The 16513-nt window shown below is 44.2% G+C and overlaps 1 protein-coding gene across 3 annotated transcripts in view; it reads right to left on the reverse strand.

Moving 5' to 3' along the window:
* Positions 1-964: 964 nt before the first annotated feature.
* The window catches only part of TOX3 (TOX high mobility group box family member 3), a 98541-nt gene continuing 82992 nt past the window's right edge, over positions 965-16513 (reverse strand). For all 3 annotated transcript variants that reach the window (XM_053916196.1, XM_053916195.1, XM_053916194.1), the window contains 4 exons: positions 12708-12977; positions 7783-8010; positions 5936-6016; positions 965-2867 (listed from right to left, as the gene is read on the reverse strand). In XM_053916196.1, coding sequence (XP_053772171.1) covers positions 2169-2867; positions 5936-6016; positions 7783-8010; positions 12708-12977 — 1278 coding nt within the window. In that variant the 3' untranslated portion in view covers positions 965-2168. The remainder of the gene's footprint in view (positions 2868-5935; positions 6017-7782; positions 8011-12707; positions 12978-16513) is intronic.

A 16513-nucleotide genomic window follows, 5' to 3' on the forward strand; every position in this document is an offset into this window, starting at 1 on the left:
TTGTGGAATGCAGTCTCCTCCCTTGTAGAGGTGATTAGGCACCGTTCGAAGACTGTTTGAACACTGATACTTGTCAACTAATGCATCTTATGAAAAGCTTCAATTTAGACATAAATTTTTCTACAGCAAGAAATCTATAAATTTATAATTAGAATCTCTTGCTGTTCAATATTTGTACATAATACGGAGTAGGAGAGGATTATGAAATATTGAAAGCTGAATTCATTATTCATAGCCCACAACATACAGTAAATATTCTTTGAAATACACAACAAATTCGAGGCATCCACAGTCCATTATTTTTGAGTGTCTTGCACACGGTAACTATGGACACTATTGTTCACACACCCTCGTTTTTTTTCTTTTTTTTTTTTTTTTCCTTTTTCAAATTAGGATTCCGGTCAGGGTTGACACTTGCTGTTTTTAATTTTCATTTTATCATAAGCAGTTTAAGACTGTTGCCAGTGGTAATTTGCAATTTTTATCAAGACCTCTTCATTATAGCTTCTGACACGACAGATGCTGTAATTAATCATGCAAGACAACTGGGGATAGTGGTCACACTGTTCTCAAAGAGGAGCCAGTAAAGAGCAAGAAAAAGGGGGGAAGAAATGGGCACCGAAATAATTATTTTGGCTTAAGAATTAGCATTCACCCTCAGTTTTAATAGCAATAACAACACAAGCCAGCTAGCTCTAGCCCCTAATACCAGCATACAAGTGCTTTTCCTCTGTACTTACCTCCCCCTTGCACTTTAACAAAGAGATAATTTACAAAACTATTTCCAATGTTTCGTTTTGTTTTCAAGAGCCCTGGTGTGGAGCCATGCCATGCAAATTCTTAGCTACAAGTATCCTTTTTCCAATTGAAAGTGGAAGACGAGCTTGAGCCCAAATAAAAGTTGGTATCTTGGCCTATTTCCCCATCTGATACTTATTCAAGGAACCAAAAGTGAAATGTGACATATCATTTTATTTGAAAAGTGAACAGTTTCCTGGCTGTTGCATCAAAATACAGTCCACGGGTTTTACTGAAATGTGTTTATTCTATAGCAAGATAAAAGCATTTTTGTTTTCGTTAAGCAAAATACAAACAACTTAATTGCTGCTATCGTAACTCATAAAAAAGTAGAAAACAGCATAAAAACACAAGAAGCAACGTAGCAATGAACGGTTCGTGTCACCAGGGTTTACGTTAAAGCCTCGTTTATGAAAACTTTACAACACGTGAGAGGAAAACTTACAACTTTGAAAGAAAATATTTACATTGATTATTCACGGTGGCGCACCTTTTAAATATTCTACCAGTATTACATCATAATAAAAACTCTTGCTTTTTTTTAAATCTTCACTTTTTGTAATAACTGTTTTCATTTAAGTTCATTTCCCTTTGAAAAATACAGTGTTTTTATTTTTCGAAACTTGTCACTCAAAACACAGAATATAATATTCACATTCTTTTCCTCTAATTGGAATGCGTATAACGGGCTAACAGCGGTCAGAGATATATTGTCAGGACATATATTGTGGTTCGGTTTGGAGAAGTCACGGGTAAAAAGTGGAAATGAGTCAATAACTGAATCTAATCACTTGCATTTTTTTTTCTGGAGATATTTAGGGGGAAAAAAATAAGACCTTTGGCAAAAGTCTGTGATTTACATTATTTTTTTCATGACAAAAAAATGCCATCAACTATTCACGTCATACAAATGTTTGTATGAAACAGGAATCTTCATATTCAGGTAGTTACAACTGTGCTTTTGATTGTTAGGGTTTCGTGAGCTCCCACAGCCTGGAAGTGCGGTTTATTCACTCCTGGAGAAATAAGGCCATGTTCTGTGACTCAGAGAGGCCAGTTTATAGTCCTCGGTATGTCCCAGGATTCGTGGAACAGTTCGATTCACATATTGTAGGTATAGCCTGAATAAATAAAAAAGGCATCACATAAAAGAGCACAGCTTCTCTTGTTTAAAAACAAAGTGGTAGAGCGTCAGCTCGAGAGGATGCTCCGCTGCACTGTAGTTCTTATTGCCTATCTAATAGACACTTCAGAGGACCATGTGATCTGTTCCACGTTTCTGCAGAACCAACACCGACTTTCGAGTCTCAGCTGCAGATGGTTTAGCCCCCACTCGCCTCCACGTGCCCATCCGTCCGCTACACGTGTCTTCAGAAAATACTGACCTGCGGTAATACTTGAGTCTGTGCCTGGGGCTGTATTTGCGACTGGTGCTGCTGGGAGGCTGGCTGGGGGCTCCCGATGGCAGGGACGGGGGAGGTCATCTGAGAGGCGACGGGCGAGTGCTGTCGAGGCGAAGGCTGAGATGGGTGTGGCATGTGTTGCAGCTGCTGCAGCTGGAGCTGCTGTTGGAGCTGCTGCTGCAGCTGCTGTTGGCTGATCTGCTGCTGCAGCTGCTGCTGCTGCAGGTGCTGCTGCATGTGGTGCTGAAAATGCTGCTGCTGCATCTGTTGCTGGATCTGCTGATGCATCTGGTGCTGCTGCAGCTGCTGCTGCTGTATCTGCTGCAGCTGCTGCTGCTGGGTCTGCACGGAAGGGCTCACCTGGGTGGAGGACGCTGAGCCCACCAGGGTTGTGCCCAGGGAGCTGATGAGCGGGGCTCCAATGTTCGATGGCATGTTGGCCGCAATGGTGACCGACGTGACAATCTGGTTCATGGGGAGTCTCATGGTCAAGGGCTTGGGAGCAATTGACCGAGGGAGCGACTGCTGCAGAGTCTGAGGTGCTGCCGACACCGCTCCGTGTTGAGACAGCGGAGGGCTGAGTAGCAGGGAGGATGTCAGATTGGTGGACGCCAGGGTCTGCTGGACAGAGCGAATGGTCTGGGCTTCCGCTGATTCAGCGGCTGCCTGCGTTTGGGGAAGAGAAGTCCAAAATATTAACACACACACGTGGTTAAAATATTTAAGTATTTTCCAGTATGGCCACCATGATTCATGCTTCCCTGGACTCAAGCCCTTGGTCGTGTGACTTTTTAGCTTGTCCCAGAGATAGAATCAAATTCCCCACCTCTTGACCGGGGCTGGCCTTGTGCCTTTGCTCTGCTCAATGGAATGTGGTAGAAGTGAGGTCTCGGGAAGTTTTGCCCCCTTCCACACCACTGTCTCTCAAACCTCTGACTTAGCAACTCTGACGCTGGGCAAGTTCATTCACCCACTGGTTCCTCAGTTTCCTTATCTACAGAATGGGGTTGTGTGGTAGTTGTCTTGTGTACAGGTGGTGAGAATTCAATCAGCACCCATGTGTGAGGCGTGTAGAACAGTGCCTGGCCCACGGGAAGCACTTAGTAAACATCAGCAATTTTCATTAACAACTACTGCCACCGGAACGCGTCAAAGCCCCGCATTTGCGTGATTATTTTGTAACAGTGCTCAGTTGAATAGAAGAAGAACATAATTGCATTCCTTAGAGGTACTGAATTGAAGTACTTTACAATGTTAGAAATGGTTTAGTTTACCAACTATTGGCCAAGATTTCTAGAATGTATCAAAGCAGCCACAGATGCGGGAAGAACGCTCGGAACTCACGTGACTGAATGACCTGTTACAAAGAACCAATCTGGGAGTCAACGTGGAGAGAAACTACCTATTATGTTTTGCACTAAAAACACAGAATTACCTCCTCAGAAACATATTTTTTATTAATGCAACAGTGATTGGAATGATTCTTCTTAAAGACTATTTTTTCTTCTTATTCTTCACAAAACCAGGGGGCTTTGGAGGAGGCGTAATGGGGACCCCATGGAACCATCAAGCTGATAGCCACTCTCTTCAAATGATTTTGAATGTTTACTTCTAGATTTTTATTACTCGGATGTATAAAGCCTACTATTAGGAGGAACCTGAGAAGTGACTCTGATGTCAGGACAGCCACTGAATGTAGGAATAGTCATGACCGATGGCGTCACTGAATAGAAGCTCCCGTTCATTTTCTGCTTGTGGCGGAGACTGGAAGTGACAGTCGAGTCACAGCATAAGACAGTGAGCCCCCCGCCCTGCTCCGACTGTAGAAGCATAAGTCATCCTTGCACAGGACGCAACCCTACTTGTTAGTTCCAGTGTGGAGGCTGGACTGTCTCCAATGTGGAGACTGCTCCCTGGAGGAGTGCTTCTCGCTAGGGCTCAGAGATGAAACGCAGGCCTCCCTCACACCTGAGACTAACATCGTAAGCTCCCCAATCCTCGCGTTCCTGACTCTTTCAATTACTTGCACATGATTTGATTTTCCGTCCTCACCATGGTGGGGGCCGCCATTCCTCTTTAGACTGTGGGGTCCCAAACCAGAACCACTTCTTCCTGTGAGGTCAGCATATCAGCAGCTGTTTCACACCTGTGGTCCCGGTTGAAATTGTTCTACACTTACACCCACGGACTGCATTAGCTCCTACCAGGTCTCTGAATATAAATGCAGGGCGCCCTTAAACTGCACTTAGCTGAGGAATAGACAAACCAACATACAATATTTTAGATTTATTCTTATAACACCCCTTCCTATTGACTTTTTGGAGTTGCTGAATTCCATTCAGAACTATTTCTGAATCCAGTTTCTATAGTCAATGTGGACCTTGTTAACTTTCCCCTTGTAAGGCAGCCACAGAGCTGATAAGCCAATCACCCTGGTGATTTCCTTCCTACCTTTTGCTTTACTGGCTCTTGGCCGAAATCCACGTGTTGTCAATTACTCATGCTCTAATGCACAAAGATCACCTCTACTGCTTCTGGGTAAGTGAATGAATAAATAATCCGCCGAGGAAGGACATGCACATCGTTTCTCTATTCACTTCACTCTATCTAATTGCCCGTCAACTACACCTCGATTCTGAATATTGATAGACCACATTTGGTTGTTTTCTGTCAACGAGAAATCGGAGGCCAGAACTGGTACCATGTCTTTTGCAGCTCATCTTCCAGAGTCTCAGAAAGAGCTTTTGCTATTGGACTGTTTCCTCTTTCTAAAGATGCAGAAAGTGGTCCGCCAGCTGTCAAAGACAGGAGGCCCTCTCTGGATCTGATTCTGAGCAGCTGCCCAGGGTCGATCTTAACATAAAGAAGACATAATTTGGGAGAAGAAGAGAACCATGGAATAAACCCTATCAAATGGCTTTGCCACCAAGCCTACCACGCCCTGAGGTCCTGTAGGTAAAAACAAGGACAATGGAATGGAACCTCTGCTCGCCGGAGGGGGTTCATCCAGATAAAAATCCTTGGCTCAATTTATCCTCCCCCAAAGCCTCTCTAAATTCTAGGAAGGCTCAAGACAAAGGTAATTAAATGTTAAAATAATACAATGCAAAGCTCAGGCTCCTTCTGGATCAAGGTAATAATAATCTGGACTGACATTTGCTCTGGGATATTGGCGCACTTTGTAATACATCAGGGTCCGTTGTATACTCTATGTATAATACATATACATGTCTTTTTTTTCAGAACTGGGAGCTTAATTTTATTTTAAATAATCATGAGGTTTATTTATTTATATGATGCGGAACAGTTTGGTCAAAAATGCAACCTCCCCTGTTGCAATAATGTAGCCATTGGGAAATTTATGATATGGTGTCCAAACATGCCTGACAAACATGCCTCCCAGTTTAAAAAGGGGACATTAACATGCATCTCTGCCTCTGGGGGGAAGAAAGAATAAGAAGCTATTTAAAATTTGTCCAAATAGCTTCAACACACATAGAGAGAAACCAGTGAATCCTTTGGAAACAATTTAGATTTAACAGCTTAAATTAGTTCAATTTATCATATTTTTCATGCCATCACGCCATGAATTCATAATGGCAACAGATAAATGTACAAGTTATTCAAGAGGCTTTTCAGTTAAGTCTGCAGGGAGTTGCATTTATGTTTTCAATAGTCAGGGCTAAGGTTAGGGTTAGGGTTTTCAGAGACTGGCCGCCCCAGCATGGGTTTACCTTAGAAACGAGGCTGGCCCTGTATGCAGCCAGGGCCTTCAGGTACTCCTTTTTGGCAGCTTCTGTTTTCCTTTTGTACACCTGTTGAAAGACCACAGTGAGCACCACAAATGCTGAACCATCAAATAACTGTTGTAGGATTTAGGTCACTAAGTAACTCACACAACTCACATAAAACACTGGCTTCTGTGGCTTTGATAAACGTAAACAAACACACACACACACACACACACACACACACCCCAAAACAAAACCCAGTCCCCTCCTTGCAGCACAAATCTGATGTTTACTGTGGCAAATGAGAAAAAGATTTCAGGTTGTAGCATAGATTCCTTGAGAGTAACAGCTGAAGGCCTCATGCATCGGAAGTACTGTATTTTTCAGACTATATATAAGACATACCTTTCCCCCCAAATTTTGGGGGGGAATGGGGGTGCATCTTATAGTCCGAATGTAGCTTACATTGCCATTGGTGAAATATTATGTTATTTATGTTAATTAAATATTTTACATTTTTTGCTTCGAAATTTTTTCCCCTATTTTCCTCCTCTAAAACCTAGGTGCGTCTTACGGTCTGAAAAATAAGGTAAATTAAGGCAGCAAGAAGAATACACTGTGCTGCAAGTGGTTGAAATGATAGAAAGTAACAAGTTTCTCCATCAATGTCTTCTTACCCCCCAACACATTTCTAAACTGTACCAAGTCATAGAATTAAAGTGCCAACGATAGGCAGAGCGTGTGAAGACATGGAGGCCTTCTGGACCTTGGTTTCCTTTTGCAGAGAAGACTAGTCATACATGGTAAAACACGGGAGACTGCCATCGGTGAGACCCGTGAGTTACATAAGCACCTCCCAGTGTGTTCCGCAAACACACTGACGGCTGGGTGTTGGACCAAAGCACAGGGTCTTTCCCTCCCGAGTTTAAAGTTGGGTGCAGCAGTCAGACCCTGAGGATTACGATTTTCTGGGCTAGAAAATCACACAGCAACTCAGCTCACTGCAAACAGACAGGCAAATTCGACAGTCGCACCATCCCAACAAAACCAGCTGGTAAAACCGATTTCACACTTTGGGGGAACAAAAATAAATTAAGGGCTTTCCATTCTCCGAACCTGAAACAAGTATTCTATGTTCTTCCTAATAGGAGTCTATTCTTCTGCAGCTATGGAAAGTTAACTCCTATTAATGGTCACTGGACTTTCGTGCCAGGAGCCGAGGGAGGACTAACCCTATAGGAGTCATTTCTTCTGCACCGTGTGGGGGAGTTGCTCGGGGAAGAAGAGACGGGGCCCTGAGGAAGTGTCTCCCACCAGCTGGGCTAATTTCTCAATACTTCTCACACTGCCCAGCTTTCAAATGAACCTGGAATAAAATTTCAAATGCCCGGGGAAAATAATGAGACACGCAGAGGCGGCTTCAAAGTTTGGAAACCCACCAGGACAGCACGAGAGTTCAGAGATGATCAAAGGGAAGGCCGGCGGCACGGTCCTCATCGCTTTATAGGACCCTTTTTGCACAAAGGGGGAAAATATTCCACGTTGTTTCAAATGAAGAGATTACCATCAAAAGTGTATGCTTGCAGGGTACTGCTTGGATTTCCTCCAACTCTCCTCTGAATGGGTTCGGAACATACGCCCTATGGGAACTAAGTCCATGTAACTGGCCAGTGGTCTGCGGTCATTCATTTGTATTTGTGTGTGTGTGTGTGTGTGTTGTTTTAATTCCACAGCTTAGAAAGGCTTTCGTGGGAAGCGATCATATCAAGGGAAGGAAGTCACTTGGAAAAGATGTAAGAACCGCTCTGGCCACTTTTTAGTATCGCGGCCATGACGGAGCTGGGCCTTACCTGCTTTTGTTCCTCTCCGAGGCTGTCCCACATGGATGCTACAATTTTTGAGACCTCTCCAAAGGTCGCATTGGGGTTTTGGCCTTTGATTGCAGCCTGCGTGTCTCTGAAAAACAGGGCGTATGCTGACACTGGCTTCTGAGGCTCGTTGGGGTCTTTCTTTTTCTTTTTCTTGGGAGTCTTGGGCTTCTTGCCAGAATCTGGAGCGGCTCTTTTCTCTCCAATGGCCTGCAAAGCATGAAAAAAATTCACCGCCTGCAATGTATTTGCGGAGAAGGCAGCAAGACTTACTCAGGTCCATAATTATTCTTTTAAGGTTTTGTGAAGCGTCATCAACAGATGAATCACCACCCAGGGCAGGGGAGGGGTGAATTTGCCTAGAGTTGACTGGACAGCAGAGATTAGCATTTAGAACATTGATTAATGAGATCCAGAAGAATCTTCAATACATTTACAACATATGCTCTAAATAGCAATTATGAATAATGAAAAGCAGGAGACTCCATACCGGGCGATGCCATACGCACACACACGTGCACACACACACGCTAGGCTATACATGTATACATACACAAAATAGTTTACATTTTCAGGGGTTTTAGAAGTAAACCTAAATAATATTCAGGATGTTGATTATACTCAGGTACGGTCCCTTGCCACAGTCACATGCCATATGTACAATGGGTCTGACATGATCGCTTTGAGTCTTATTTTTTAGTTTACCAGAATGTTACTTTGCTAAGGGTCTCCAGCAACTCCAATGGAAATTAGCTACAAGCCCTAAGCTTGCATGATAGGGTAAGGTTATCCTTATTTTCCAAAACAATAACTCTCTAAAGAATAGGACATCAGGAAATGTAAAAATGTCAAAACTCCTCTAACTGAAGATAGGAAAAAAGATTGGTCCTCTTCATAAAATTAAAATCCTGGAATAGGGCAATAGCTGATCTTAACCTCACCAAGACTAAAACGGAGACCGAGAAGAGTTTTATTATACACGGTAAACAAGCCTGCCCAGAACAGTAGTGCCACGCAGGTGCTCCCACTTATTCACAACATGAGCTCTGAGAGGTCAAAACCATAGAGCCCTGGCTGGTGTGGCTCAGTGGATTGACACCAGCCTGCAAACCAAAGGGTCAGGAGTTCGATTCCCAGTCAGGGCACATGCTGGGGTTGTGGGCCAGGTCCCCAGTAGGGGATGCGTGAGAGGCAACCACACATTGATGTGTCTCTCCCTCTCTCTCTAAAAATAAATAAATAAAATTATTTTAAAACAAGAACAGAAGGTAAAATTTTTTTAAAAACATAGAAATGATTGGGGTACAGCCCTCCAGCCCTATAAACCACTGACCTCTGGATTCACCTGCTACCACCACCTAGTTTCAAAGATGATACATGTGTCAGAGAAGCAGGCATGACTTAGCGACCTGGTTTCACCCCCTGGATTATAATATGCTGTATTGAAGATAATTTTGCAGCTAACTTCGCCCAGAACACTGAAATGTTTGACAAAATCAGTCTTAAGCAAGATCAACAGAGGTAGATTCAAGCTACTAACAGATTGGTTTTTAATGGCCTTGAGTCTTCAATCCTAATTCAAATTTTCCAAGAGTATCATTACTTTCCAAATGAGGGTCATTTGGAACTTAATCCAATTACCGAAATTCTTGGGGAGGGACGGGGTAAGTAATGTGTCTTCTGAGAGCATGGAACCCTCAAAGTGTTGGGAAATTGCTAGTCTACTTCTAGGAGGACTGACTGTTTGCACCCCTTGAGTGGTAACAATATCCATACCTCCTGAAGGGTGACCCCCCAAAAACCCAGAATTATCTTCTGTGAAGTGCAGGCGTCCCCCGTTACGTGAGTGTTCTAGGGACCCATCTGTATCAGGGCACCGGCTGGTGTTGTGAGAGGCTGTGTTTGGCTCCCATGAATTTTTTTGAAGACTTGTTCAACGCACTTGCCCTTTTCAGGGTGGGTGATGTATGAGTGCACCTGCCTACACTGTGCTGAGTGTTCAGCAGTTTTTGACCCCAAAATGGCATGACCTCTGTATCCCACACTCCCTATTCACCCCATTTCTCCTCAAATGACTCCCCCCCCCAGATGAAAAAAGTCCCTAAAGGGAAACATTTTGCCCATGTGGAAGAGGTGAAACAGAAAATGGCAGAAGCACTAAAAGGCATCAAAATCGATGAGTTCAAAAACTGTTCTGAGAAGTGGAAAAACGTCTTGATAGGTGTTTTGCATCGAATGGAGAATACCTGGAAAGTGACTGAGGGTTAAATACACAAGAATAAATACATAATGTTTTATAAGTAAATGCCAGGTTTTGGGGGGTCTCCCTCGTGTACAATTACTTCGCATACTTCAGATGGGGGTAAGCCATATTTCAGCTTCCTCCAAAACGCCACCTGTGATAACTCACACGATTCAATAAAATGTTACAGCCCTCAGTCTTTTTATCTAAATTCTCAGAATAAGTGAGACTTGTTCGACTCCAGTTAATGAATCTTAACTTGCAAAGGAGGCAGATGCCTTTTAGACAGAGCTTCAGCTGAAGCCAAGTTTCCCTTCAATGAAAATATATTACTTGAGCCACAAGATAAAAAAAAATATATATATACACAGATTTTTCTGATTGAGTCCAACATCTATATTATTTTCCTGGAAAAAATGTGGCACTATTTGCCCCAACAATAACACTCCGATGGCAAGAGGAAAGTAATTTCCAGGGCCGCTTCTTCCAAATAAGATGAATTTGACTTCGTTCTCTGTAAAATGACATTCAAATATCGACAACTCTCAGCGTCCTTCTTGGACAAACTTGACTAGCCCTGATCGTCATTACCTTTTAAGAACAAACCAGAAATGAAGAATCTCATGGTTTAAACAAAAGCTCAGAATTAATTCTCCTAAAGAAACTTTTTTGCAGTTGGGGCTCAAAAGGTTGGGAAAGGTGAAGAAACTGCTTTCCCCCAAAGAGACATAATCAACGGTAAAGTTAATCCTCCTTTCTCAGCTAAGCTGCTGCAAAGGTAAACTGGGTTCCTTGTCTTCACATAAACCCCAGACCCTCGCTTAACATGGAGCGAGCTTAGGCGTCACAGGACAATTTCCCTGGGGACGAGACAATTTCAGACTGCCACCAAGGTAAGTATTAAAGCCCGTGGGAATGTGAGTGAAATGAAAGGTGTCCACCTGAACTGGGTAATGAGCATCTGTGACTTGGCTGTGCCTTGACACCCCTTTCTATCATCACTATTTTTGACCTGCCGCAGGGACTGTTAGGGCATCTTTCTGCCCTGGGTCCAATGGGGGGCTGAGAGGATGCGATCCACCAGCAAACCCTGCTGGAAATCCCTATGACCGCACTCTCCCCTCCCCTCTTCTCTTCATCCTCTCGGGCTTCTCCAGCTTCTCGTCTTCCTTTACTACTTAAAAATAAACAATGCTTGGGGTTCTGGCCTTGACTCTGAGAAATTCCGATTATTCCCACGTCTTCACGTTTATGTGCTCCCGGTCCCCAGTCTACAGTTCCACCCACAATGAACTGAGTGCTCGACTCAAACAGAAGCGTCTCAAGTTCAACCCATGCCAAACCCTTCCCAATGGGGAAAAAATAACGTTCCTGTGTTTCTGGGGTGATCCTCTCATTTACTTATGTTCATGTCGGCTCTCAAACTAAAACCCAGTTTATCTCCCACTTGCTTCTGGCTCCAGTGGGTCACCAGACCTTGTTGGTTCTCCCTCTCGAACGTCTCACTAATCTGGCACCTTCTGTCCACTCCTTCCTTTGCTAAAATGAAACACTTCATAAAAAGTGTCTTCTCATTGGGTTCCTTTTCTCGGGTCCCTCCCCCTGTAACGCATTCTCTACCTAGCCAAAGTTATCTTTCTGAAGCATAGATTTGCTTGGGCCATCCCATCATGGAAGTAATTAATCAGCTCTCAACTACCAATGGGAGAAGGGCGGATACGTTTCAGCCATTTCTTTCTGCAACTCCTCTCTTTCCCCTCCAGTATCAAACTGTTCATGATACCCACAAATTCGACTGTACTTCCAGTACTCCATCTACCAGGAAGCCAGCCTCTGTCTTCCGCCTCACAAACTTTTTTGCATCCTCTTAGACCCAACTCAAATACCACCTCCCCGATAAAGTCGTGCTACGATTGCTCTCCCACGCAGAATGTCAGGACGCCAGAGACATCGGTTACACCGCTCAGTGACCACAGCTCCCTGTCACCACGCTCTGCATACCCAGTGGGGAGTTCCATGAGTAGGAACTCTCGTCTAAGTTGTTATACCACCAGAACCAAGTACAACGCTGCACACAGTAGGTGTACAACACATAATTAACAAAGAAGGAATGAGCAACTCTGGACCTAGAATAAGTGACTTGAATAAAATGGAACGCTTTCCTAGGCATTCGGAAAAGTCATGCCTGCAACTAAGTTTGTATTCGAACTATGTATATTTAAGTAATCTACGCTTTTCCACGCTAAAAGCAAAGGGGTAAGACCGTTAGAACTTAATCAAGGCTGTCAAGTGGGGCGGGGCCTTGCACCTTCGATGGGTGCAAGGGGACTAAATGGATGAAACTCAGCCACGCGGCCATTAACTTAGACCCAGAGCAGGTGTAGGGTGCAGGTCGGCTGCAGGCCCTCCCTTAGCACGTTCCGAAAATCAGGCCTACCAGAGTTAAATGACTTGCGCAATGCCTCACACCCAGCAGGAGAAGCCAGATCTCCCACTTTCTGGCTGAATACACATTGCACAGAAAACAAGCAGAAGGAAAAAATTAATCATCATAAATCCAAATCCATGAAGAGAAAGAAGATGGAACCGTGAATGAAGGTCAAAGACACGAGCATGGGGTGGTCCCGAATTCTCTGGATGGTTCCATCCTTAGCAGTGAACTTACTCTGCTGGATTCGTCACCATCCTCTTCGTTGATGGAGCTGGAAGGGGAGGGCGTCGCTGATTTGCTGGCTGGAGGTGAAGGAGACGTGTGGGGCAAACTGGCTCCTCCCAAGTTCAAGCCCAGCTGGGCACTGAGCTGAGACTGGTTGATGGTGGTGAGCTGGGCGGGAGGCATGATCCCGGAGCGGGCGGCGTCGGTCATGTGGACGATGGACCTCATGATCAGGGACGGGTCCTGGCGGTACTGGGACACCTGCGTGTGGCTCTGGTCCTGCAACGGCAAAAGCGACAGAGGACACTCCTTTAGGTTCCCCACATGTCAGCGAGTGAAATGGGTGAAGGGGGGCACAAGGGGCCGACTGTCGATTATAAAGCAAAGAAGTTATGGGGATGTGAGAACAACACGGAGACTGTGGTTAACCGCACCACAGCACATGTTTGGAAGGCGCTGAGAGTGGACCTTAGAAGTAAGTACTCATCGCCGAAAAAAATGTGTAACGATGTACGGCTGTGGTGACTCATTTACGTATCATACAGTGACTCGTGGTGGTGATCACTTTATAATATGTTCATATATCGAATCGTTATGCTGTACACCTGAAACTATTAATGATGATAGGTCAATTATACCTCAATTTAAATAAATCAATGAGCTTCTAACGTTCACAGTCCCTCAGATTTAACCTGTTGCGATTTTGACAGGTCTGACCCATGCCAGGACCTCTATTAATTTATTAACTATAAGGACTCATGCCAAAAAGGTGAAAGGTCAAAAGTACAAGGCCTCAATTATCCAGCCTAGTCTATTTCACTACAGAAGTGTCCCTGGATGACTTTTAGAAAATAACTTTGAAAGACTATTAGCAAAGGAAAGAGAAACTTCCCACCCTTGCTTCTCATTAAGGAAAGCGATGACAAGGGAGGGGGTGAAGCAAGTAGAGGCCCATCCCTCAGGCTCACCGGCAGCTGGCGGTCTCCTCACACACAGCTCTGGTCCTGACCCAGCTCTGTGCAGACAGACCCACACCCTACCTTACCCTTCCCAGGAGGCCTCTGCCGTGGGGCTGGGCAGGCACACAGCACCCACTGCTGGCCCGGGGCACCCTCTCTGCTCGCCCCTCTGCGGGGACCCAGAGGGTCCCTCCCATTCTGCATGACAATGTCTTCAGTATTGGATATCCTGTTTTTCATCTTAAACCTGCTTTGCTGTTGTTGTTCAACCCACCATGATTGAATGAACCAATGCATTTTTAGAAATAGGTATACAGAGGCCTTGGCTGGTGTAGGTCAGTGGATTGAGCGCTGGCCTGCGAACCAAAGGGTTGCTGGTTCGATTCCCCATCAGGGCACATGCCTGGGTTGCAGGCCAGGTCACCCGGAGGGGGTGCACAAGAGGCAACCACACACTGATGTTTCCCTCTCTTTCTCCCTCGCTTCTCCTCTCTAAAAAAAAAAAAATAAATGAAATCTTTAAAAAGAAATATGTATAAAGAGGACACCGGGTCATCTGAAAGGCTCTACGGTTGCTGTTTCTTTTTCTTTTCTTTTTTTTTAATTCCGAAGAATCAAAAAATGAAGACATACTTTTCAAATGACTCACTTTAAGGCTTGTCATTTAAAGTGAGTCTGGGGTTGTATTGAAACCAAACTCTCTTGACTCACAGTGACCCAGAATCTAATTTTATCCGCGAGCCTATGGATTCCTAACCGGTCCTCTTTGAGTCTTTCTGAAAAGGCTGGGTTTTGCCCTTTAAAGAAACAGATGAATTGTAAATAACTAAGTTGGGGTCATTTGGTTGGATGATATTGAGTACATAAATGCCACTAAATAAAAAACCATGGCTGTCGATAGGGAACTAGTTGAGTAATGATGATGACCACACCGCAATGTATCGGGAAGCTTTTTAAAATAATGAATTAGATTTATATGTATTGACCTACAGCAGGGTGTCTCAATCTGGACTCTTAACCTATTGGACCAGAGACCTCTTTGTCACGGGGGCTGTCCTTCACTTCTAGGGCTTTTGTAGGAAACCTGTCCTCTACCTTCCCGACAGCAACTTCCCCCCCTGTCCCCTCCAGCCGTGAAAATAGTGCCACCCCCACCCAGGGTGGGACACAACTGCGCTTAGTAGAGAACCTAGAGAACCGCTGGCCTGGAGTGATAGTCCAGAGACACTAAGCGAAACAGCAAGTTGCAAAATACTGAGAGTACACACCCTCTTTGTTTCAAAAGGAAAAATGTATGCACCCAAATTCTAAGCAGTGGTTACATTGTAAGGAGTAGGGCTGGAGGAGGAAGGAGGGGGGAGCATCTTGAATTTTTCCATGTACAAAAACACAAAGCAAACTACATAAACCAAAAGACTTTAATCCGGAAAACCTAAAAAGGAAACCTATGAGTAGTTACAACGGTCTGTAGCTAATGGCTAGGGTTGAATCGTAAAAACATAAATGTCCCATTTCTTAGTGATTTCTGAGTTTTCAATGTCCTGTGGAACCCTAGAGAAAAGTGTCACCCGTACCAGAACAATCCCCCTCTCCTTGTCTCACCGACGACACTCTCGTCCGCCGTTCTTAAAATATTCCATTCCACTGGCACGCGTCCCACTGCAGGCTCGTGTCGCAGAAGTGGATTTTACATTCTCAGTTTGTCCCAATTTTTTGTTAGCATTCCACCACACAGTTAGCAATTTCTCTTCAAAACTGTTCACTCTTCCACGTTCTTTTCAAGTTCCTCCTTTGCTTGCTTATGTCCCTTCTACCCCCCACCCCCCACTCCTGGGCATTAGCTAATTCTTACTCTTTACTCTTCAGTTCCATCTTGCAAAGTGCTTTTTAAAAGGCCTTTCAGACTTAAAAAGCTAAATGTTTTAAATTGTCTACAATTTCCAGAGTCCATTTACATTAAGTATTTCAGCTCTGACTATGTAACAACACGCTGGTTTAACGGGCCCGGCCATACAACATGAATCTATGACTTACACAGCGTTCTCACTGACAGAGGAGTTACTTTGTTCTCTTGACCCGAATGCCTATGAAGCCCAGCACGGCAGATGCTTGAGTGACTCATCCCATCCCCACAGTGCTTCAGATGGATCCCGGGAAAGTGTCTCTTCAAAGATTCCAGTTCCTTTAGGACAACCGATTATTCCCAATAGCCTTGGGGAATTTGGTATCCTTAACAGAGCCGATCATTTTCCATAAAAAAGTAACCTTTAAGAGATGTCTCCTTTGATCTTAGGATTTCCGGTTAAAAAGAGAAAGATGTCAGCTCTGTTTAAAGATATTTATTGTGCATCTACTATGTGCCAGGTGACAGGACCCAACATATAGATGCTCCCATTGTTGAAAACTACCTTGTCATTCTTTTCACATTACTCTAAGTAGACGTAATTTAGAATGGTCTGATACATTTACTGTGACAATGTGAAGGCAAGAAGAATTCACACATACTCCTTCGAAATAGCTCACAGTTTCTTCTACTAGTAACCACATGATAAGGAAATGTGTACCACAGGTTCATTCATTCTTAAGATATAACCTAAGACACATAATGCCTGTTTGCAAATCATTCTCAGTTACTAACATTAAATCTTGAGATGTTACCAACGATTACTGCAAGGCAAAGCCACTGCTGAGTTACTAAGAGGCGGATGCCACCCTATCCAACAAGGGTGGGATGCCGGTAGCTTCTCTGACCCCTTTCGCAATTACGCGTCACACCTGGGGGTCAGGCGCATCGTTTTCTATAAATTGTTCGTCACTTGGGAACAGCCCTACTCTCTCCCTGGTCTCACTCTGTCC

The sequence above is a fragment of the Desmodus rotundus genome, chromosome 12 (assembly GCF_022682495.2).
Source record: "Desmodus rotundus isolate HL8 chromosome 12, HLdesRot8A.1, whole genome shotgun sequence".
NCBI classification, from domain to species: Eukaryota; Metazoa; Chordata; class Mammalia; order Chiroptera; family Phyllostomidae; genus Desmodus; species Desmodus rotundus.